This window comes from Natator depressus, chromosome 3 (assembly GCF_965152275.1).
Source record: "Natator depressus isolate rNatDep1 chromosome 3, rNatDep2.hap1, whole genome shotgun sequence".
NCBI classification, from domain to species: Eukaryota; Metazoa; Chordata; order Testudines; family Cheloniidae; genus Natator; species Natator depressus.
In genome coordinates, this window is record NC_134236.1 from 52,370,352 (window position 1) to 52,396,849 (window position 26,498).

At 39.0% G+C, this 26,498-nt stretch overlaps 1 protein-coding gene across 1 annotated transcript in view; it reads right to left on the reverse strand.

Annotated features, from left to right (window-relative positions):
- The window catches only part of LOC141984480 (protein eyes shut homolog), a 461,568-nt gene that overhangs the window by 222,429 nt on the left and 212,641 nt on the right, over positions 1 to 26,498 (reverse strand). Inside the window, exon 6 of the mRNA XM_074947560.1 lies at positions 17,415 to 17,565. Coding sequence (XP_074803661.1) covers positions 17,415 to 17,565 — 151 coding nt within the window. The remainder of the gene's footprint in view (positions 1 to 17,414; positions 17,566 to 26,498) is intronic.

Here is a 26,498-nt window from a genome sequence, read left to right on the forward strand (position 1 = left end):
TACGGTCAAGCACTTAGGCTAGTGGTTACAGACAGCATAGTCAATGCACAGATTTCGAATATTCATTTGGAAAGATACTCTAGTAAAGTGGATGAGGCTTAGTTCTGTCATATGAGAGAGTGTGGCTGCACTCCCAACGCTGCCTGAGGGCAACCTCTCAGTTATGTAAAATAGAAGGAATGATAGTTGACTACCTGTTAGGGTAGGAGTATGAAGCCTTGGTCACTAATAACGGTAGTGAAGTGTGCAGAAATATTAACACCAGTTAGTTGAAGAAATGAAGCCAAAATTCCTGTTATCTCCTGTCTCCCAGCCCACTGTACCAATGGAATTTCTCTCTCCCTCCTCCACCAACCTCCCAGATATGCAGAAAGGTATGACAGGGCTGCCAGATGTGTGGCATCTGGAAAATCTGCTTCTTTTGCCAATGTCTGCGTAGGCGAATGCTGATGTAGACCCTTAGCTGATTGGCTTTTCAGGTTTCACCCTTTACCTTGGCTCACAGATGCTTGTTTTTATATATGTGTTCATTTCTAGATATTTAACAAACATATCATTTTAAATGTAATAGGATACATGATATATTATAGTATAAATTTAAGATGGACTGAAATAGAGAGTTATATGCTCATATAACTTGAAGTCTGGTAGTGACATGGGCCCTCATAAAATTATTTCTGTCAGCGGTGAGGTTGTTAATGAATTTGAAAGCTTTATCAATGCTGGTAGGTCTGGCTGCATAATTATATATATTTCCTCTCTTAACCTTCTATATTGTTTCATTGTCTCTTTTGACTACCATTGTTCCAACATCAACTCAGTGGCGGTATTTCAAATTAAATTCTCATTATTTGTACTGTAAAAGAGAAAACAAGAGACACTGATAAAACAGTCAAAGGTCAAATACACTATAGTTATAACATTTACATCAGCTACAGTCTCTAGTTAAGCTCTTTCAGCATGGATAATGTCAAGTTAGTGCAGGCAAAATCATCACCATAGCAACCTACAGTCTATAGTGCACATGGAAGAGCAAATTAACAACTCAGTTTGGGAATAAAAAAAAATCTGCATTTTTTCCAAAACTGTATTTTTTGTGAATACTTTCTGGTTTATATCACGATTGCCAGAAAACAGAAATCTACTGAGTGGGTTCTTCATTACTTCCCTTAGATTTCTGATCATTCCACTTTAATTTAATGCTTTTTTCTTTGTTAGAAATAAAATAGTTATGAACCTCTTCTTCTTTGCCCTAACCACAACTACATCACAAACATTTCTGTCAAATAACACCCATGTGTGGAGTGCTAAGCCGAATGAACTGCTGGTGTATTTCCAGAGATGTTCATAAATAAGAGCAGTTAATCAGGAGTAAAAAAATGGATGGCTCCGACTCTCTTTTTATTAGAGAGAAGATACTGGTTTTCTGTATCAGTTAGCAGAAGACTTATTAGACTTTACACTTCATAATTATTTGTATTTCATTTGAGTTTTGGATACATATATACTGACACTGTAGAACTTATCACCTGCAGATCAGCTGCAGTAGATCCCAGGGTGTTAATAATTCAACATAATTAACTACACAGCAACTAAAGAGATATTTTTACAATGCAGAAATGAAGTATAAGCAACCACTTACCCTGACAAAAAAAGATCTGTAAATATGGATAATTATATGGAAGGCAAAAGCCAACAGATTATGTGTACTTGAGTGACTCTGAGGCACAGGGTGCAATACCACAATCCTCTTCTCATACCTGGTGCCCCTTGCAGGCTGCCTGCCAACCTTGGAGGGTCTTTCTTCAATGGTTTGGCCCTCCGGCCAAGTCAGAAAATCCAAATCAATCCCTTCTGAGATATTAAAGAGTCCAGTAAATAAAGAGTTTATTTGCCCTCACTAAGGACTTCATCCCTGACTTTAAATTCAGCCATTTGTTCAGGCTCCCAAATAGTCTCTGTCCCGTTCTTGGTGTTTATGCCACTTTACTTGTGGCTGATATGGGAACCCAGGCACGCCCACTTCTCTGGGTTCTAAACCAGGACCCCATAAACAGCAGCTATGTACTGTGTACTTCAATCCTTCGCTGCTATTTCCCTGGGTCTCTTCCTACTGGACCCTTTTATTTCCAACCCTATTTCAGCCAGCATCCTCAAGTTCTTCTCTCTGCAATCCCAGCTATGTAAGTTCAGTCAGTCATAAGCTCTTTCTAATTGCTGAGCTCCTTTGGCCAGAGAGGATAACCCTCCTTCACTCCTCGGGTCCCAGCTAGGAATTGAACTGCTAAGGCCAGGCAGCTCCTTTTATCTGGGCCAGCAGGGCCCTGATTGGCTGTTGCTATCTTCTCTAGTCTTTGGAGGACCAGGTATGTCCACACCTTAAATATTGCATACAGTTCTGATTGCTCTATCTTAAATAAGATATATTAGAATTGGACAAAGTACAGAGAATGGCAGAAAAAATGATAAAGGGTATGGAACAGCTTCCATATGAGGAGCGATTAAAAAGACTGGAACTATTCAGCTTGGAAAAGAGACAACTAAGGAGGAATAAAATAGAGGTCTATAAAATCATAAATTGTGTGGAAAAAGTGAATAAAGAAGTGTTATTTACTCCTTCACATAACACAAGAACAAGGGGTCACAATGAAATTAATAGACAGCAAGCTTAAAACAAACAAAATACACACAATGCACACTCAACCTATGGAACTCATTTCCAGGGGATGTTGTGAAGGCCAAAATTATAACTGGGTTGAAAAAAAATAGGTAAGTTCATGGACGATAGGTCCATCAATGGCTATTAGCTATAATGGTCAGGGATACAACATCATGCTCTGATTACCAGAAACTGGGATTGCACAACAGGGGATGGATTGCTTGATAATTGCCTTGTTCTGTTCCTTCCCTCTAAAGCATCTGGCAGCAGCCACTGGCTAGACAGACCATTGGGCTGACCCAATATGACCATTCTTATGTCTCCGTGGTTTCCAAAAGGCTGCTCTGGAGAGTCCTCTATAGACAAGCTTGGAGGACCCGCTTTTGCTGCTCTTTTCCTCTCAGCTTGCTGCTTCTTGGGGCAGGGTGTAGTAGGACTGCTGGGTCCCCAGGAGGGAGCCATGAAGGCCAAACAGACCCCATTATATATTCCAAACCATTTTGTTAACATGCCTTATTGATTAGACCAAACCACGGCTGACACATCATTTAAAAACACTGACAAACTCAAACAAATATCTTTCTCATTGTCCTTGATCTTTTTTCATACAAACTGGACATATAGGGTTTGGATATTGGATATATATATTGGATATATTGGATTTTCTTACTTATTCACACCCCAAGGAGCTTTCAATATGCTTTTGTGTTTTGTGTTTGTACAGGGGCTAGCGCAGTGAGCTTCTGGTCAATGATGGGCTCCCATAGGCTCCCACAATACAAATAATAATTTTCAATAGTGTTGGCTGAATATTTTTGAACTCCCCCCACACTTTTAAGGATTTATTAGATTTCAAACTCTTGTTACAAATAATAAATTATGATGAGATGACTTATATGAGTAAGAACCTGAAGAATTAGGTTTGAATTAATTTGAATTGTTCAGTAGATAATGTTTCATATCTTCATGATTCCTCATGTGTGTCAAAATGTGAAGTGGATCAGTATTTTCTGGATGCTGTGAAATGGGAATGTAAATTGATCATAATGTGCGATTTCTCGGGTTTCAATATTCAAGCATAGGTAGTACAGCCTACATACAGTGTAACAATGTTATTCTTTACACAGACTAAATTATTCTTGACACTTTCTAAAGATATGCTGAATAGTTGGAAAAATAATTAGTAACTCTTAGGCAATTGTTTCCCTGTCATAGTTTTAACTTAAACTGGCAATTTGGCTAGCGATTAAGGTCATGTTAAATGTTTGTAATAATATCTGAAACCAGGCAAGTTTCATTACTCAGATCAGATTTGCCAGAAGGCTCACAACTCAGGACCAACTTTCTGAATTTTGATTCATTTTAAACCCACCACAGTAGACTCCAGGTCCATCCTCCTACCACAAATCACCAGAGGCTCCTCTGAAGAACACAAATCAACAAAGACATTGACATAATCAACTTCTTCTCAGAGAGGCCTAATTCCTTGGCTTTCTTACCAAAAAAAAGAGGAATTCTAACTCAGAATAAGACTGCCCATACCTCTGGGATAGGTACTCAACTAAATAAAATAGACTATTGATTTCTATGTGTTTGATTGCCAGAACTAGCCAAGTAGCCTCTCTAATCTCCTGGGAACACAGAAATGGCTTCAATGCGACAGCAGCCTCCCCTCCCTTTACAGGCCCTCTTATTAATGAAGTGTACCTGCCTGTAATGCAGCATTCTCCCAAATAATCCAGGTATCCAATCTCAACTTTTCTGACTTGAAAGAGGAATGCCTATGGGTATTCCCTTCCTCTGATGCTCTCACAATTAGGCCAAGGACACTTCGCTGTTGAGGAAAGCCAGGATGGATGTGTATTGTAACCAGAGGGCTTCAAATGGTTTGTATTGCTTGACACACACCTCCTCCTCACTGGTGTGTAAATTTTCACAAAATGGCATTAAAATATTTTGGGAACATTTCAACACACCAACACGCTATGGTTATGCATGGTTTAAATGGGCAGGTTTGATAAAGTCTTTTACTAAATGTGCTAAGTATAACATTAGTTACCTATCTCATGGGTTGGTGTGAGACTCAGTTAAGACCTAACCCTGAGCTCCTGAGACATTTGCGCAGTGAAAGTTCCCACTGAAGCCAAATGGGAATTTGCCTGAGTAGGGAACTCAGGATCAGGCCTAAATTTTATAAAAAACTCTTTGAGATCTTGAAGGGCACTATGGCTCAGTTCCACAGAGGGATTTACGAGCCTAAAGCCCAGATTGAGGCAACATGGCAGTCCACAGCTGCCATCTAACACTGTAGGAACCCTAATTTACATAGCTCTTAAATATTTGCTGTAATAGATGCCAAAGCGCCTAACTTCCTGCCTTGCTGCTGGAAGCAGGTATCCAGACACCTATGTCATACCTAAGTTCCAGAGGAATTCTCAAACCTAGTTAAGATTGGTAGGTCCCAGTTCAAGAGGCATGCTCAAAGGCAGCCACTTCCTCTGTAATGTTTAGCCTGGGTAAGGTACTCGTTCAGGATGTGGGACACCTGCAGTTCAGTTCTCCCCTCTGCCTGATGAGGCAAAGGGATTTGAACAAGGGCTTCCCACGTCTCAGGTGAATGCCCGAAACCATTGGGCTATGGGATATTCTGAAGTGGGGCTTTCTTAGTTTCTTCTGTTAAAGCAGTTCCACCTTCTACAAATCATTAGATGTACCCTGGGTTAGAGACAGGGTATGTCTACACTGGGGAAAAAAAAAACACGCAACAGAGAGTCTCAGAGTCTAGGTCAATTGACCACTACAGGGCTAAAAATAGCCTCAGACATTCCCACCCAGGCTGAGCCTAGGCTCTAAGACCCTCCTGCCTTGCCAGGTTTCACAGCACAAGCTACAGCCTGAGTGGGAACATCTGCACAGCTATTTTTAGCCCCATAGTGTGAGCCTAAGTCAGTTGACCCAAGCTCTGAGGCTCACTGTCACAGGTTTTTGTTTTTTTCTGTGTAGACATACTCAGTGTGACAGTCACCTGATAGTCCAGTGGTTAGGGCACTCATCCTCCTCCTCTCTCCCCCAGTTGTTTTGTGTGAAGTTAGGCATGTGCCACTGCTGTTCTTGCAAGGAACAACTTAGGAGCCTAAGGTGCCTGACTCCAGGAGAGGGGTTCCCAGGTGTGGAGCCCAGGCAGAGATAGGCCCCATCCTCCAGCCTCGATTTTGGTGCCTAACTTTGTGAGAGGGGTGTGGCTTAAACCTATTTCAATATCTCCCAAATTCTTCAATTCAGATTCTTCAATTCCTATTTGGCACTCCATACCAAAGATCAACTACCAGTTCTTAGTGATCTTCAGCACCAGTGTTTCCATCTTTTTACTAATAGTGAATTGACTTTATGCATCTTGGTAGTTGAGGATTCTCATTGTGTTTGTCTCATAGCCCAACAGCAGAGGATGTGAGAGAAGAAGCTTTTGTGCAAAGCTAAAGCTAAATTTAGGCCATTCATGATCTGTGGCAAACAAGCCCTTCAAGAACTGTTTGATCAGCAGCCTCATTCCAAACTGAGAGCCTGAATTCACCTACTATGTGTACAGTGAGGAGTGAACCTGAAAAATAGCCAAAGAACATACTGCCAAGGGGGCAGGAAGTTTACAATGTTCCAAGAGTAGGAGTCAACTAAGCTGCTGTAATAAAAATAAATAGTCGGTATTAAGAGTGGGGCATCATGGTCATATTCTGTATGTGATTTTTGGTGTATGCCTTAGTGTGCATCACAGAGACAGGAAATGAGAGGAGAAGCAGCAATCATTAGACCTCAGAGTTGTACTGTGTGTGCTTTCTTCAGGTCCTGCATGCGACTTAGGCAGCCAAACTTGTATCTTCCCTGGTTTGTGAATCACTCTGGGACTTAAGACAGGAGATAGGCATCTGTATGCCTGGAAGGAGGCAGCTGCCCATGCTACCCCAGATACACTGCTATTTTTAGCACACTAAAGTGTGTGTCTGTTTATCTGCACTGGAAAGCACTCTCCAAGCTGCAGTGTAGAAGTACCCAATGGCATTAACTATATTAAAACTGAGTTATAAGTATAATCTGGATGATGAGTAACTATACTGGACATAATGCAATACATTATTTTTCATACACTTACAAAGATATCTAAATAATCATATGGGCCTAGAGCCACAAGTGACATAGTCTGCAATGCTCAGCATAATTTTTAAGTGCCTGGCCACCCCGTGGAAGCCACAAAACATGAGTTAGGTGCGTAGGCTAGCTATACAGTGCATGGGGAGAGATAAGCCCCTGAGAATAGGAACAACAAAAGCAGCACGCTAAGCAGGGAGCAGCTGCCTAAACTAGCCAGTAGCAGAGGTTGTAAAGGGTTTGAGAGTGCTTTATAAGAGCTAAGTATTTTTGCTGCATCAATATGCACTGATCTGTTTAAAGAGAAACATAAAAATGCAACAGGTGATTGTACTGTATTACCCTATTAAATATATTTGTTCTAGGGAAAAAAGGGAGGCACAGAAAGACATGAATGTTTGACGTGGAAGAACAGATTTGTGCTTAATGCACTGAAAGCATTGTTGAAAGCTTGTTATCTTTGTGAAAACATTATTTCTGAGTTCTTTTGGTGGCAGGAGGCAGCTATTAACTTGAGCAACTGACTGACTTACTAACACGTTATATAATTTTTGCTCATTCAATCATCCATATTACTTATTCTGAGGTTCTTGGTGGAATATACCCTGATGACATATCCAGAAAGAAAACATGGTTGTTCTCTGGAGCTTCTGCAACAAGAGCTGACAACAAAAAAAATGTCTCAGTCCTGTCTATGCTACAGTCTGCACCACCAATGCAGGTATAACAGGGTAAATAAATCACAGATCCCAAATTTGCCAGTGTAGACATAACCTTATGTGGGAAGCCACAGAGAGGGAGAATGGATAGCCACTTATAGTCACAGATCCATTGGATTTCTGGTATACTTTCATGACTGTCATATGTAAACGTAGATTTCAGATTGTGTCTCCTGCCCAGTTGCACTAGCACTGGTTAAATATTTCCATGGAAATTATGCAAAAGAGCTAGCCTCCTCTCAGATACTGTGTGGATTTGGCAGTATTCTTCCCTTTTGTATATTTTCACATAGGTGGAACATATGAGTTTGCATTAAGTTAGGTGGGTGAGTAATTAATTTTTTTCTTACATGAACATTTCTTACAGATATATAAAAATTATTCCTGAGTTTGCCTCTAAGGTGCCATTAGGACTTTATATCAATCTAGTACGTCATTCTTTTTAACTATGCTACCTTTTCTTACCTCCTGCTATAGGCAACAGAGTATTAAAAAAACCCATACCTTCCGTAGTAACAAAATGAAATCTGAATTTAATTTTCTTCTTAAGTTCACTGAGTGAACTATTTATTTATTCCCCCCATACGACTTTTCCTTTCTTTTTTTAAAACTTCATCCCAAGTGAATAAGACAGTAAGTTTCAGTGCTGTCTTTGTCTCATACTATGCATTTACTGAGGGCAAGGTTCAGTTGGCTTGAAGCATCTAGATCGTACAGCCACGAGTTCATGCACTGTAAAGTATGAAGCAATTAAAATCCTGTTGAGGAAAATACTGCAATAAAACCAGGGCTGAAGAGATTGCATTTGGACAGGGGCAACCATCATCATTTATGCACAGCAGGGGATTCGGCAGCTTTTTTTTTTTTTTTTTTGGCTTGAGCTTGGGGTTTGAAAGTTTCAACAGCTTGATTCCCCCTCACAAACAGAAGGGTTGGGATTTTTTAAACCAGTTAAAAGTCTTCTAGAATATCAGCTAGACCTCTCACAACAACTATTTATGTAATAGGATAGCACAAGACTCCAATCCCATTACACAAATAGGAAAAAAGGTGACTGACTGGCCAATCCCTCCATTTTGCTGCCTTCCCAGGGTTTTGAAATGCAAGTCCCTGTTTTTAACTTTCTGATTGAATAGGGCTGCTCCTAGCCAAGTCTTGCTGCACAGTTCGCTGGAGGCTTTGTTCTCCTTGAAGCGCCGATAGCGTTGCTTTCTGCAAGAGCTGAGCACGACAGCATACCATCTCACAGTGTACCATGCTGCCTGTAGCTTCACAAGAAATACGATGAGGTTGGCATCCAGCACTTCTAATCAAATTATATTAGTTACATTTTTAATCTCACTCACAGTAATCAATTAACTCTGTGGATCGCTGCCATATTTAATATCTAGAATGCATCATTTTTTTTTCTGTTGTCACAATAATGTTAATGGGATTTGTGCAGTTTTCTCTGTGCACCACAGCCATTACGAAAAGGTTCCATTAGCTTGCAATTATGTCTCAGTTTTCCTGAGTGCTTCAGTCAACTTTTCCTTAAAGAAAGATGGGCACAGGAAGGATTTTATTTCCACACTGATATCAGCGTTTTCTCCCCCCATATAGTTGTGCACACCAGCACTAAACCCAGCAGTCTTCACAGCAAGGTAGACAGGTGATATGTGTATAATGGTGAGTGCCTATACCAAGGCATCGCTGCAAATTGGATCAAGAAAAAGAAGTTGAAATCCCTGTAAGTGTGCTATGGCTGTATTGATTGTAAAATAAAAATCAAACGTGCATTTCCACTGCAGCAAGGCATCCTGATTTGGCTGGTAACATAAGTGTAATTACAATACCAGAACCTCAGGAAAAAGATACAGTCTTTAGTACCACTCCTGTTTTGGTTCAGGGTCAGTAAACTCAATAAGAGCATAGCTAAGATTCCCAGTTTATTAATAACTTTACTAAGAGTGGGAAAAAAAAGATGAGAATATTATAGACCAAAGAAAGAGAGAGAGACAGGAAAAAAAGAAACAATTTTTATACGTGTGCTACCTATACCTGAGAAAAATCCTTTCAAATGATGTTCAGTTTGAATACAGAGCTAAACTCCACCCATATGGGTGATACCAAACCATACAGAAGGAAACAAATTCCACAATTTTCCCTTGCAGAATAGCCTCTGCATTTTTCCATTGGGATGGGGATTTCCCTTTATGCATGAGAAAGCAACCGTCTTGCAAACAACCCCCCAATACCCTGAAATCTATGAGATCACTATGAAGGTAGGAGCACAAGAACCCAAGTTCACTGGAGCCATGCTGCCAGGTACAACCCCTCGCTACAGCTGACCTCAGTCTCATCTTAAAGGGAGATATCCTCACTGTGGAGGGTGGGCAATAGCAATGTAATACAGGTTCTGGCATGTCCCAAGAAATGTCATTGGGGCCCAGGGGGATGATCTGAGCCCTTAGGCCTACACTCTACTTACTATCCCACCAAGTATGGATTCACAGGCCTCTGAAACCAGGGGTTTAAGGAAACAGTGGTGTGCCACTACCCCATCGTTTCTGTAGGAGGAGAAGGAGATTCATGTACGATAGATAGGTAGATAGATAGATCGATCAGAGGCTATGTGTGTGAAATTCTCATCAACATGCCAATCCCTTTATGAGGGGCAAGAGGGCCAGAGTGGCATCAAGGAGGTCTAAAAGCCCTGGTTCTGGAAGTGGGAGGATTCCCATGCGCAGGTATTGTGGAAGAGAGCTGCAAAGCTGCCCTCTGAGGACCAGCTGACAAGCCCTGGCATATGAGGTGTGCTGGGATGAGAGAGGTATATCAGAAGGGAGTCTGCAGCATGCAGCACTGTGGAATGCTGCAGCCCTCAGGGCAGCCTTGAAAAGATTCTGTAACTTAAGCTCCCAGTGTTGACACTGGAGGACAAAAGCCAGCTTAGCCCTCCTTTCCACTGGGCTGCAAGTTCTGTGCTGCACCTCAAAGACACAGGAGGGAACCTAACCTCATGATCTGCCCCACAGTTCTCTTAGGAGGATGAACCTGCACCACTGAAATCAATCTGAGTTTTACCATTAACTTCAGAGGTCTGTTTCTCCAGTGCCTTGCTCTTTGTTTAGTCATTTACTGTACGTGCAATGTGGGTGCAAAAGATAACCAAGTCAGAATGATAGCATTTTGCAGACATTTTGCACAGGTGTAGGTAATTATCCGGGGTGCAAGACAGTGGACAACGAAGACCACTGGGAGAGGATCACGGCCAATATTGGGAAATGGAGATAACCCCATTGAACGGGATCCTTGAGAGTCATCAGTAATCCATTGTGCCTCACACAGTTTTTGTAAATTAAGAGGGTATATCCAGTTGAAAATTATTCTGTAAACTGTCTATTTAATTTCAGAAAATCACATCAGATTAAATAATTTAAAAAACCAAAACTGGCTGCAAGAACTGGACACAGCCCTGAACTCTCTGGATTTCACTTTTATTTAACCAATAAAGATACTAATGTAGGCATTTGTTATTAGCAGAGGGTTAGTTTAATCTTTTGTAAAAATACTGCAAAAAGATAGAAGAAAGAGATTTTAAGTGTGATTTTTTTTTCAAGGCCCAGGGTACTTGGTTGCTTTGGCTGCAATATCAGAACTTTATTGATTCTCACAGATTAGTTGGTTGGCTAAAATTACTAGACATTACATAGCTAGAAAGGCTTAAAAAAAGGGGAGGCAGGATTATAAAAAGTCTCTTCAAATTCAGAGAAAAAAAAATATAAGAAGCCTGGTATTGTAAATTTCAAGAACGTTTCTTCCAACTACATTTCTGAGAAAAAAAAATTAAATGTAATCTCTTCCTAGAAAAATCCCCAATTAACAGTCTCTGTATATGAAGTGGGCTACAAGGAAAATAGTCCAAAGAATTTGATCTTAAGAAATGTTGGGTCTGATTTTTTTAAAAAAAAGTCTGCCAGTTTGCATTTGCCATATTTATTTTCTCAGTAAAAACCAAGGAATTTACTAGACATGCTAGAAAGATTTCTTGTGCACATATTGATTAAAATGTTCCATATTTATATTTAATAATAATAATAATCAGTAGCATCACAAAGCCCTTTGCAGACTGTATAGCTGTGGTTTATTCTCCTGGCTTCTGGGATGGAAAATGATTGCTGTTCTGTTCCGTCAATAATTCACATCTGTTTCAAGTGAAGAAATGAATAACAAATTCTTCGATAAAATTACAGAGCAAATTTTTGGTATTTGGAATGTAATTAGTCAATTGAGAATATAGCTAAAACAGAGATTTAATACCCCTACTCTGCAAAAAAATGCCTTGGGGTCTTTAATGACGGAAGATAGTCCAGACCTCACTTTTAAGGCTCACCCAAAAGATGGCATGTCAAACAATGCAGTGTCCAATAACATTATGTTAGGACATTGCTTCATACTGACTTGAAGGGAAGGGAACTGATTGCTAAGACTGAATCATCAGTACAATTTAGATTTTCCTTGACGGTATCTCTTCCCAGTACAGCTTAGTTTATGAGATCTGAAAAGATCACAGCCCAAGGTGTTAGAGGGTAAGAATTGAAATAAGGTGTCCTTGTGCTGAATAGTGAGATGATCTTAACAGAAAAGCCTTGTTACTCATGCTTCCAGAATCAGCTATAAGGCATTATCAGTGCCCTGTATTTATATCCACACCCATGGGATTAAGTGAAACTGTACAATACCATGTTATGAAATGATTGCAATAATGACATAATTAGAGTTACTATTTAATTTTCATTACAAACCCAATTTTGTCCTTTACCCCCCAAAATCCACAAAAACATTTATACCATATTCAAAATCGGTAGATTGCACCTGAGACCAAGGTGAATATTTTATGGATAACATATAGTGAATCAGACAAGTATTCCTCATTATGACAATCTACTTATTGAGAAGCTCACCACAGTTCCTTCCAAAGAGTGTTGGTTGTTGGGTATTTTTTTGGCCACTTTGAAACAAAAAAACTCCAAATCAAAACTGAAACAAAGAGAAAGTGCTAGTAAAACGGGTTTTGCCTGTTAGCTGAAATCTAATACTAAGGACCAAACTGTATTTGAGTAATGTGAAATTACAGACATATCAACATTTTCTTTAAGAACCAGGGAACTAAGGAACCAGGGCTCTGGTGACCATTGTATAGCACATAACAGGACTGTTGCAAACATAAATATTATTTATTAAAATAAATATATAACTCTCTACTCTTTTTCTATGCAGAAATGGAGCTCAACAATGTAACCTAATCACTAGCATGGCTTGTCAATGGAAGAGAAAATTATTTTTCATATACAAAAGTTCACAAGGGATTCTCCACCCCACAGTATATCTGCAACACTCTGAGAAACCAAGGTGAATATGCAAAAGGTCAGTTAAGAATTAGTTGAAAATTGGGCTAATGAAATGCTGACTTGTTGGAGAAACCCAATCCTTGCAGATCTAATAAACCATCTGACTGCCTGAAGGTCAGTGGAAGATTTGCCATTAACTTGAAAGAGAGCTGGAGGGTGTGCAACAAGACCACAGCTTTATAATCTTGCTCTTAGTCTGAAAATAACATTTAAGGGTGACAGAAGTGTCAGTGTGACTCTCTGTTAGTGATGATTAAACTTACTCTTGGCCAGTAGCGGATCATCACATAGCCCCATGGGGCCCATGGCCAGGGGCCCTGGCCAATTTGGGGGCCCCCACAGGAGTGCCAGAACCTGGGTAGAAATAGGGGGGCCCACCAGTGTGGGAACTGTGGCCCTGCTCCCCCTCTTCCCCCCCCAGGCCTTTCGGGTGGGGGGGGGTGAGGGGGAAGAGGAGGAGCAGTGGGTGGCATCCCATGGTGAGATAGGTGCGGTGAGGGGGTAGGGGGCAAATTCTTTTGTATTCAAGGCCCCAATAAATCTTAATCTGCCTCTGCTTTTGGCTTTCAAGCTTGGACAGATTTTTAGAAAAGTGCGCAAAACTTTATCTTTCATTATGTTTGGATGCTGTACTTCATCTTATTTTTAGGAAACACACCATTTATATATGGTAATATATTTTAAATATAATTATGCAAATAAGATTCACTGACAATTTTTTTTTTTAAACAAATGCAAACTTTCAGCAAAAGATCAAATCCTTCATATTTCTTTCCATTTCCTCCTCTGCCCTTTGTTGTTGCTTGGTGTAGCACAAACTCAATGGAGAATTAGGAGATGATATTTTGAAATTGAAAGTATAACAAATTTATTCTTCTCCCATATGGTTATAATGAGATAAACAGCTGAAGTTTTACCACTTAAAAGGCCAGAAGAAGAAATATATAAGATGTAGTTACCTTGATTTATATACACTTGTGTTTATTAATAATCAAATTAATCTCAATGTCATTTGTGAAAGAAACCCTAATCCCATTTACATGGAATTATAGACATTTATTTAGAAAGAAACCTTTAGAAGTTGGTATTTTAATAAAGAAATAAAGAGAACACACATATATAACTGTAACATTTCAGTAAAATTGTTTCCTAGAGTAGACTGAGAGGATCTAGCTCAGGTGTCAGAACATTAGAAATTTTGGATTATATTCCAGCTCTGCCACTAATAAAGCACATTATCTTGGAAAAGTCACTTTACCTCCCTGCCTCTCATTTTCTTCCTCTGTATAATTCTCATAATGATCTCACAAAGGTGATAAAAGCACTATGTAAATACAAATTAATGTTATAAAGAATTATGGGGCAGACCCTTAGAAGGCATAAACTGTCATAGCTCCACCATGGAAGTCCATCAGTGAAGGGGAATGCCATATGACAAAATGCAAATGGTATGCACAGAATGTGATAGATTCAGCAGCACTGTCCAGTTGCTTTGTGCCACTCCAGCAAGGAAAAGAGGCCAGGACATACGCTAAACTTAACCAGTCAGTCAAAGTGGGATTTCAACTGCTGTGTGTCACTGAAGCACCACAAACAGACACAATGTGTGGCAAATGTAACCCATTTCTGAATTAAGGGCCTGATTTCGCACTCCGTTCCCCTAGTTTTATTTGGTCTTACCTCCACTGAATCCAATAGAGTTAAAGCAGAGTAAAACCAGTGTAGAAGGAAGAAGAAGGTGGCCCTATATATTTTAACAATTTGGCATAAGGGAGTATGCTCAAAGTATATTTTTAAATGGCCATAGGGAAATTTATTAGAATTCTCTGAAATTTCATGGGTAGTTTTACAGCAACATATAGTTGTGATATTACAGTATATTTCCTTCACTGTTAAAAACATATCCATCAATATATTGCATGCCATATGCAGATACAGACACCTATACTACAGTCTGATCTAGTTCTGACCAAAGGATTAAGAACCAAAAATGCTTGAGTTCTAATCTTAGCTGTGACACCAACACTCTCTGTAGTCTTAGAAAAGTCATTTATATTCTGTCTCAGTTTCCCCATCTGTAAAACGGGATAACAACACTTCCCTACACACTTCCCATTTTATATTTTCTCCTCATTTTGTTTGGAAAGTTGCTCCTCTGGCACCTAAATATTCCTTTCTTATTAAAGCTTTATGTATTTGGCGCTTATGAAGTTTAACAACACTGAGCTTTTATGCAGAGAAGGAATCTGAAGTAATGACAGTTAAGATCTTCAGTGTTATAATAATAGTAAACCCACAAACATAAATCACTGCAGCAATTATAGCCACACAAATAACATGATTAATGCAATCAACTCTTAGTGTGAGTATTTGACAACGACATTTAATCCCCTTCAAATGTACTGATTTTGAATTCTCTGCAATTGAACACAGTATAGTAAACTAGTAAAGATACTTAAGATAGCATGGAAGTAATTACACCAAAACATATCCTCAGATTTCAGAAATAATATGCTATTAATTTCAACCTCTGATTCAAAATATCATTTTTCTGTGTGCAGTTTTGTTTGTATTCCCAAACTGATTTTTGTAACGGTCATAAAACAGCCTTCATGACCAGCTGAAAAATCTAACATAGAAATAAAGGTATTTAAACCATACATTATCTATCTTTTGAAGGCATGATAAACCTACACCAAGGACCAGGTCCTATAATCCTAGCTCAGGGGAAAAAAAAAAAGAAATCCAGTGAAATGAATGGGAGTTTTGTCTGAGTAAGGACAGCAGGATGAGGCCCTCAGAATCAGCTATTTATAAGCTTCCTGCTTTGCCTTTTCTCTGGCACCTCAGCTATATGTTCTTGCATTAGCATAAGAACCAATATAAGTTTAGTAGGGGCAGCATAAGAGGGAGCCATGACCGTATATAATTTGCCAGTTTGTGAGAAATAATCCCAAATTGTAGGACTACAGTTTTACTAAACCACAGGGTTCTAACACCTACTTCTGCTGTCAAGCCTTCTGTCCACCTCTCCATATCACCGAAGGCTATTTACTACAATTCTCTCTCTCTCTCTCTCTCTCTCTCTCTGCTGCTCATCTTTCAATCAATTTGTTAACTTTAGTTTAAGATTGGTGGGATATGTGACTAACAAAACTACCTATAAAAAGCAAGGAGCTAAGCAGTTAAATCATTCAAACTCTGCCAGCTGTGCTAAATTCATCAGTTCCCCTTCTGCACATCAACTGTCTCCCTTCCACACCTCACATTATCTTTACTCTCATTTGGCATAACCAAGAAAGAAGAGAGTCAATTAAATAAATGAGAGTTTGATTCACCCTACATTGATGACAAATTACAGCTGCGTTTCAAGTAAGAGCCATGAACTAACATTGACACAACTTTTGCTCTGGATAATCGTTCACAAGTAATACTTGTTATCTCTGAGTAATTGGTTAGATTAATACCTTTATTAGGAGGGTAAACAAAAGTTGTAATGCACTTTCAAGATTAAGAGTAACACAGTTTAATTCCTGAAAAGTGGATCTTTTAGTACCTTAATTCCAGCACCCAATTTAAAGTACTGTGAACCAATTTGTGTTGTGTCCTTGACTAGGATGGAGCCCTGCCTGTATTTTTAAATTAGAATAACACATTTCGTTCTTACCTTTCAAATACTAATGATGCAATAGTTAATTTGTATTAAAATCCCAGTAAACAAAGGATTTTGTTAGATCTTGTCTCATAAAAAAGACACAGAAGTGTCCACATGGTATAAGATTTGTACCGAGCATTATTCACCTGGTTTAAAAGATTAAAGCATCATTGATGACTTTTTCCAAACAGTTCCATTTAAATTCTGGGTAGTAGATTTGAATATCTTACTTTATAAAAGAATATCTTTACAACCCCTATAACCTGAGAATCTATTTTTACTGGTAGATAGAGAGTGCAAGTCCTGGCTCTACCACACACACTCCAGTAGAATGAACACTGGGTGTGATGAACGGTGTTTACGTTGAACAAAAAAGTAAAATTAGTATAAACGCTACCAAAACTGTTCATTTGCTCATAGTTAAAGTTAATGAACTTGTCCAGTATTTCCCTGAGAAATTCACTCAGAAAAAATCCTCCATAGCAAGAAATAAGTGCACATTTCCCTTGTGTCAGAACCTGGCAGTAGTGACACCAACATTTTTCAAGTGTACTTTTATGAATAATGTACTATCCTAAAAGTGTGCTTACACAACAGTGTTTGGTTTTAGATTTTAAAAATATGGTCACCTTTTCGATAGGAATGGGTCAGTAGCAAACAAGCTGTTCCAGGGAACAATGCAGTCTCCTGGAGTTCCACTGCAAAAATAGCGTTTAACCCATGCTGTGTATGTGTTTAGAATTACTCCTCACAAGACAGTAAATTACAGTCTCCCTTAAAAAAAGAAAAGAAAAATGAGAGAGAGAGAGAGAGAGAGAGAGAGAGAGAGAGAGAGAGAGAGAGAATACCTGTTTTTTTGCGTAGCGATGAGGCAAACCACCTATAAATATAGGACCTGTCTCAAGCCAAACTGAACTGGACCAGAGATCGGTAGGCATGCTTATCTTCGTAGAAATACCCAGGACAGACATTTCAGCACCACATGGTATCATGTCTTGCCTGCATAAATTTAGAAATAGCAAGATTTTACAACCATACCATACTTCACATTACTGCCTGTCTGACAAATTAATTAGGCTATTACTAAATCAAAGAAATAGCACATCTTATATTAAAGCCAATAAACATAATAGAAGACTTTTGATCAACAAGCTATAAACTGGCATATCTTTAGAGTCTGAGCTCCATAAAAAATGAAGTTTTATTGTAAAACTCAATTGTATAATTGGTCAGGGTGGAGGGAAGGGGCAGATGAAACTAATTGAAATTAATGAATAACAAATCAATTTTTTTAACAGTAACAAGTAAGATTTAGTGTGGGGGGAAAAAGTGATTATCTCTTGACCTACTACTGTGTTTTAAACAATAAATTTCCTGGGATGTGTGTGGGGGGTGGGGGGGAGGGGGGGGATACAAGACCAAAAAGCCAACAAAAATAGGTTTCTTTGAAGGACTTTGTGCCCAGTCCTGTAATATTTACTGACAGGAACACCTTTCTCATGTATTAAAGCTGCAAGATGAGGCCCTGTAATTGCTAAATATAGGCTTAATATCGTTGCAAGATGTATATCAGTGAAGCATTCGGTGCTGACTTCAATTTAGATAAGAGGCAGAGTCAGGAACAAATTGTTAACTGTAAATACTTAAAAGAAAAACTAAGTATTGCACTTTCTTTTAATAATAGAACATTAATTTATGTTCCTTTAACCAACCAGCAGCAAACACTCTGCCTTCCTTTTCTCTGCACAGCAGGAACGTAGAGTTCTGTTTAAGAGCCAGACCAAAGCACTAAAGTTTGGCCAGCTGGCTGATTAATATGATTCAAGGATCTTCATATTGCAGCTGTAACAGGAAGGTATGCCGCAAATGAACAAAATCAAAAGCAGAGGCTACCTATCTAATGTAACTAGGATACTGTGGATAAATACATGAATTCAGTTAATCTTAGGTAACACAGAGCTAGCTGCAGGAGCCTTGACTGGTGACACATAGCTCATGAAAGCCAGTCTTTTTTTTATTTTCTTCCTTCTCCCAACCACTGACACGCAAAATGAATTCTCCAACAAGTGTCTTACTTTCCCAATTATTTCAGTGGGAGCAAAAGCAGACCTACATTAGCAACATTTGTAGATAGTGGTATATGTTTATTTTCTGCATAATTTGTTTGTACTCCTTTCATGAAATCTTTAATCATGCCAACACACTTACTGCATTTAAACAGAAGGGACTACATTCTAAACACTTTCACAAGCAAAATACTTTTTCCACACTATGTAAACGTCCTTTAGAATGTAGCAGGATGAAAACAATAAGGTCTCAGATTTAACAGAGAATGATATCCTTTCTAGTTTGTATGTTCTGCCCATAAAGCCAACTTGTTGACTAGAATTAGATAGGAGAGATATCATTCTTTGTTAAATTCTCTGAAATATTTTTTTAAAATGGTGGAAAGGATGCCATCCTCATGAAATTATTATTTAAGACATTTCCATGAAAATTTAGCTTTTTTCTGTTATTCTGGTGAAATACAATTAAAGCTTGTACTGCATAGTCAAAGTATGACATTTTAAATCTTCTCATATTTTCATTTTTAAAGAATGAAATGGTTTAATTATTCCAGCAGGATTTGTGCCACTTACCTGAATATGTGGGTTCAAACTATAGTTCCCTGATAAAAACTGGTAGAACACTTATTAGATTGAATCTCAGAATGTCTTCCTTAGCATTGTAAAGGTGCAGAAGGCATACACTTTTTAATTTAATTTTATTTTCATTATACAATAATTATTTTGCATTTAGAAACAATAAGTTATAAGAATCGTGTGGCTTGTTCCTGCTGCTGTATATCAATGGGGAAATGAATACAGCAGCACATTCTTTGTAGAAGATCATATCTGTATTAATTGTGTTGGACAAGCCTAGCGTTAACAAGATTACACATTATGTAATTATCCCCATTAAAATATTCAAATAGGACCCAGGATGGCATTTCTTTAGAGGTTGAAAGGAAAAAATGCTGCTATAATTCTTTGTTTCAATTTCACTGCATAGGTTTTGCCTTCAGACTCTTCTAATCAAATATTAGAAGCATTCTAATAGCCAAAATTAAGGAAAAGAGGAAGGAGAAAATTGTAGTCAAAGCTATTAAGTGAAAGAAGATTTTTGCAGAGATTCTATAGGGATTTTGTACACACATGTGCACAAGGACACACACACACACCATACTAATCACTTGCATACTACAAAGTCTGCTGGCAGTGTTTCTTGCTTATGCACTATGATAGTTTTGCTAACAGTTCCAAGTGACCGTGTTGCTCTGTGTAGCTTGAAAGTTGTCTCTCTCACCACCAGAAGTTGGTCCAATAAAATATATTACCTCACCCACCTTGTCTCTCTTGTCAACATTCAAGTATTTCTATTAGGTTTGAACCCAATGTGGCATTTTGGATGTGTGTCCCAGAACAGGGATCTGTAGAGATAATTTTTTAAGAGAATCTGATACTTAGATGTCTAAAACTTTTCCCTTTCTTCAGGGATGAAAGTAACATTAAGCACTTACCAGTATGGGGGCCGGTTCCGACCCTGGGAAGGGGCGGGGCCTCGGGCGGAAGGGGCGGGGCTGGGGGTCAGTATCCCTCAGTCATCCCATCCGCACTCCCTGGCCAGTGCCGCCTGGGGCTCCAGCGGCGATTTAAAGGGTCCAGGGCACTGGCCACAGCCATGCTTTAACATCAGCTGAGTACGGGCTGGTACCGATGGCAACTTTTTACTGGTATGCCGTACTGGCCCATACCAGCTTACTTTCACCCCTGCCTTTCTTTGATAATGGGAAGCATTTTTCCTGCAATATATGAAACCTAATTTATTAGGGTTTTTTATTCATCCACAGCTGCGCTGAAGGAATGGAAGCTGCCCATATAACTTGTTTATGAAAGTTACTAAGGAATATTCATTCCTTCACATATTTTTGACCAGCAACTCTAGAATTAATAACATGTACATATGTATACTTATATTAAAATTATAAATAGCATGCACAGCTGATATGCTTCATAATAGTCTATACATGCACTTGTGTGCCAATCACCAATGTATTTATATAAGTAGAGATATTGTTTTTGCATATGCAAATATCATATTTTGAAACTTGCCCAGTACTTTATATTAAGAGACCAAGCTCTTGCAATTCAACACTGTGCACTTGTTTCACCTTATGCTTATTAGTGTTCCAGCCATGTACCTTTTGATTGTGCTTGATTGAATCTTATACGGACTGACCAGATTAGACTAACAACCTTAAAACATTATTGTTTAGCATTTGTGGATGATACAATTGCCTGACAGTACATGCACTGTATAAATTTTCCATCAAGCATTTAAAATACTTTTTCTACAATCAGCACATACGGTGCTTTAAAGGTCAAGGGAGAAGATGAGGATTTTTGCATAATTATAAATGTAGAAATGCATACAGAAAAGTACTTCTGGTGGTTAAACTACTGGTAATTGTGCCTCAGCCCAAAATAGCAGTAATTGTTCAGATTCATAATTTGTGCTTGCATAAATGTAATCATTAAATACTGACCTATTAATTATAACCTTGAAGATGAGTTATGTCTATGTAGAATTAAATCCATTGCCCAAAGCCATTCAGGGTGGAAGGATGGAAAGGTCAGACAACTATTTGATATACCACAGGGATAAGGGTTCCTTAACATTACAATAACATTTGCATGAATTCTATATCTCTGCATGTGGTGTCCCCATACTTCTTGGCATTTATTAGTGATGATTAAATAAAGTGCATTGGATTGTGGCAATATGGTAAAAAGCAATAAAGCAAACATATTTCATTTTTCTAGATTTATCAAATGTCAGTAAGGCTGGGAATCAGGATTCTCTCAAGTATCTGGTCTTCCTGAATGAAAGGAAAACCACTGATCCAAAAAGAAGACTGAAACTTAACTTGTCTCCAACAATTTCACTTTCGATTTGATCATTATAAACGATCTCCTTGTTGAATATTTACTGTAAGCATAAAATTTTAAGTTGGAAAGTTAAGATTCCTTCTATACAGCAAGAATAACAATAAGAGTTGCAACTGCTATATCCAAGTACGATTATATATCAGAGTGTAAATTACAGTAATAAAGGGACACTCATGTTAAAATCCATATATATATTTTAAACAACAACTTCCTTAACTATGTTACAAGCAGCATCTTAGATTCTTGAAGCTGATTGTGGGGAGTGGGGTAGGTACTTTGTTTTACCTTCACTATGTGAAATGTTCCCTTTTTGCATTTCTTAGACTGAATTGTGAAAAAGACTAGTCAATTTCACTTTACTCAGGCTATGTCTACACTACTGCAGGATCAACGCTTCTGTGATCGATGCACTGGGGATCGATTTAGTGGGTCTAACGAAGACTTGCTAAATCGATGGCAGAGCGCTCTGGGGTTGACTCCGGTGCTCCACTGGGAACGAGAGGAGAGTGTCTCCTGTCGACCCAGCATGGTGTAGACACCACAGCAAGTCGACCTAGGCTTTCACTGTCTGTTTTCATGCAGGAGCATCTTGTTGCAACCATTGCATGGCAATATTTTTCATTTTAAAAAAATCCCATGAAAATATTTACATAATGGAAACAAATTTGATCCAACAGTATGCTTCTACAAAGCTTTGAGTTTCTGATAGGACCTCGACCCTTTATTCATCCTCTTGATTCTGGCTCCACACAGAGTTGCAGGATCAAGAAACAAGGCAGTAAAATTTAGAGAATAAGACAAAACCTCACACAGTTTATCAGTAAGTTTATGTAGGTGAGGAACATCTACCTCTGTCTCCTAGTCATGAAGTATTTGCTATGAAGCTTCATCATCTTACACTTATTATAGCTGCTGGTGGTGATTTCCCCCCATTGGGTCTAAGAGAAAGCACACAAGCTAATGTTGCTGAGGAACTAAGGAGTCAAAAACTTACTGTTTCTTACTGCTACATGCAGTAGTCCTGTCCATTCAGGTATGGGGGCTGATTTCTTCCCTAGCTTGTTTTTTTTTTTCCTTTTTTTGTGAGGCACTGTCAACTATCCCATAGAGCACGGGTTCCCAAACTTGGTTCGCGGCTTGTTCAGGGTAAGCCCTTGGTGGGCCGAAGACACACTGTTTACTTAAGCATCTGCAGGTACGGCTGCTCGCAGCTCCCAGTGGCCGTGGTTTGCCATTCCCGGCTAATGGGAGCTGTAGAAAGCAGTGCAGGCTGGGCCACCACTTCCCGCAGCTCCCATTGGCTGGGAATGGTGAACCGCAGCCACTGGGAGCTGCAAGCAGTTGTACCTGTGGACGCTCAGGTAAACAAAGCGTGTCACAGCCCACCGGGGGCTTACCCTGAACAAGCCGTGAACCAAGTTTGGGAACCCCTGCCATAGAGTGTTAACCATAAGTTGTCACACACAAAACATTACAGAAGGGGACAGGAAGGAGATTGCTTTTGTTTTTTTATTCCCAGGAATGACTACATATGTTAATATTCTTGTGTTTGTCCCAAGAAAGCCATTTTGTGCCTTGAGAAATAATTGCATACCTACCTCAAACAGTAAACTAAAAGCAGTTAGTTTTCCAATGACATGTCCTACTACACTGAATATTTATGGCATTTGAAAAATAAATAAATAAAACCAAGGAAAAGATCCTAAATTTCAATGAATTCAGACAATGTTTGGCCTCTGAAATTTAAGAAAAAGTCTTATTTGCAGTAGAGTTGAACACAGTTGAAACCCTGAACTCAAACATGCCTGAGCATTGGCAAAATTCAGATCCAGCTTTGAACTTCAAACCTGGCACCTTTTCTGTAAAAGGTGGAAGTAAGATAGATTACTCACCTTGTACAGTAACTGGAGTTCTTCAAGATGTGTCCCCCTGTGGGTGCTCCATTTTGAGTGTGCCTGTGCCCTGCTCCTGTGATCAAAGATTTTTCACAGTGGTGCCCATTCAGCCCACGCATAGACTCCACACATCCTCATGCCTCACACCTAGGCTATATGGGGTTGCATGGGTAAACTGTGCTCAGGTCCTTGTCCACCACAAAGCCCTATAAAGGTGATTTCAAAGCAGAGAGGAAGGAGGGCAGGCAGTGGAGCTCCCACATCATCACACATCTTGAAGAACTCCAGTGACTGCCCAAGGCAAATAACCTCTCTTTCTTCTTTAAGTAGTGTCCCTGTTGTTGCTCCACTTCAGGTGACTTCCAAGCAGTATTCCCCTAACATGGGAGGTTTGGAGCAGAGTTCAATACAGAAGAGAGAATTGGGTTGCCCACAGCTGCATCTGATCTTGCCACAGACACCAGGGTGTAATCATTAAACTGTTGTCATAGATAAATCTAATAATGAGCATGGAGCTAGTGGCTCAACTGGATGTTTCATAAAGCAATTAAGGACAAAATTCACCTAGGAGTAGGGTCTCTGATTTGTGGGGAGATATTTGACAAAGCTTTCAGGAATCTTGCCTTAGTTGGGTGAGCAAAGAGGAAAAATAAAACCATGGGTGTATCTGACTGCCTGAAAAACAAACAAACAGGGAGCTCAAAACTTCAACTCCTCATGACAGAGAACTCGCTGCACCTGGCCTCTGACCTAAGGGTGTGTGAACGTCTGTTACTACTGCTAAGTGAACTCTAATAGAATTCATAGAAAGGCACAACGTCTTGTATTCCAACAGGTAAGAAAGAAAGAAAGAGAGAAAGAAAGAAAGAAAGACTAAAAAGGTAAGTAACTATAAACTAACTCTCTGCCTTAATGCTCAACAGAGAACAGGCACACTTTGCAGACTCCGTCTCAGGCCAAAGGCAGTTGAGAAGGACTGAGGGCAGTTCAACCGTGCAGCTCCATCTAGCCTCTGTGCAGGGAATGAGGATGTGTGGGGTGTATGCATAGGACAAATGGGCACTACTACCGAAAATCTCTGATCAAAAGTGCAGGGCATAGGTGCACCTGAAGTGGAGCACCCACAGGGATACTACTTGAAGAAGCAAAGGAGTACTTGTGGCACCTTAGAGACTAACCAATTTATTTGAGCATAAGCTTTCGTGAGCTACAGCTCACTTCATCGGATGCATGTAGCTCACGAAAGCTTATGCTCAAATAAATTGGTTAGTCTCTAAGGTGCCACAAGTACTCCTTTTCTTTTTGCGAATACAGACTAACACGGCTGCTACTCTGATACTTGAAGAAGAAAGATTGACCTGAAGCTATTAAAACTTTGTGAATGTTGCAATCTGGAACAACACTACAGCTCAAACCTAACTCTTTTCTGTATTCTCTATCCCCTCTATCTCTATCACTTCTGTGGCCACACCAGCTGTGGCACCTTGAGTCCACTGTCTGTGTTACGATCAAATATCCGGACATCTCCTCCAAAAGGTGACATTTTTGAACAAAGCCTGAGGTTAGGCATGCATGAGCAATCCCATTTTATTAATGTGTGACTTTATTTTATGCTCTCTTTCTTGTGACAGACTTTCATAGGAACAAAAATATAGAATGTTCAGTCATTCCCAAATGAGGGAATGAAAGAAAGAATCCTTTCAGAGACTCAAAGTTATGTTTTGTAACAATGATGGAAAATTATTCAAAAAGATTCAGTTCCTATAGTTGAAGATTCTGAACAGGATCAGAATTATACACTGAGGATTTGTTCTTGTGGTGATCCTACATTTTCAATTCTAAACTTCTCCTTTGATGCCACAGATTTGAAAAGATTTATTACGTGATTTGTGTTGAAAATCTGGCATAATAATCTAATTAAGCTATTATCTTAAAGAGGCTATAAAACAACAGTTAGTATCAAACTAATTGGTATTATTAAGTTGTTAATAACTACTATTATGATCAATTAAGTATAATTAAATCCATCTTGCTCAATTAAAATTTTAGAAAAAAAACACTAGCTTATTCTCCCTCAACTAATATGAAAAAAAAACAATCATTACTCATGGGAAATAAAAAACATATGCCACTTATTGAGCTTTGATTTAATGACTGGTTATAATTCTAATTCAGATACTTAAAAAAATTATACTGATGCAAAATATAGAAAAAAACAGTGAGATGCTGTGAAAAAACAGTTAGATGCTCCCTAGTGGGGAGCCAGCTGTGGTCACTCAATTAGGGTGAACTGCAAAGAATGGAGCAGACAATCCCTGTAAAGCTGGTGGATATTCCAATACTTAGATTCACCAAGCCAGCATAAAACAGCTTCTTTTGACCTTACTGGTTATTCAGAAGTCCAAACAACACTGTTCCCCTAAAGAGATCCAGCTTCAGGCCTCCATCCAGGTACCCACGTCAAATATGATTAAAATGTCTGTAAATTTCATCATATAAAAGAAAAGGCTCTACCAATCCCAAAGGATCAGACACATTACTGCCCAGGTTAATGAATGTTTCAGATCTTACTCAAATACATGCGACAGCCAATTCTTATTAACTAAACTAAAATTTATTAAAAGAGAAAGAGTCTGGTTAAAAGATCAATATACATACAGACATGAGTTCAATTCATTGAGGCGCAGATTCAAAGCAGAGATGGTGAGCTCTGTAGTTGCAAAGAGTTCTTTCAGAAATAGTTCATAGGTTATAGTCCGATGTCCAAATATCATATTCAAGGCATACCAGCATAACTGGGACCTCAGTCTTGCAACTCAAACTTCCCCTGGTGAAGTCTAAACAGAGCTGAGATGACAGAATCAGGACCCAAGGATCTTTTATACAATTTCATGTCTTTTGACAAGTTGGGAGTTCAAAAGGTAATTAGCATGACTTTGAAGGAGATCCATCACCGGTACTTGTCTATATGAACTAACATAAGGCCATTTGCTTGTTCCTCCACCATTCACAGTACTTTTCAAAGAGAGAGGAATACCAAGCTATCCCA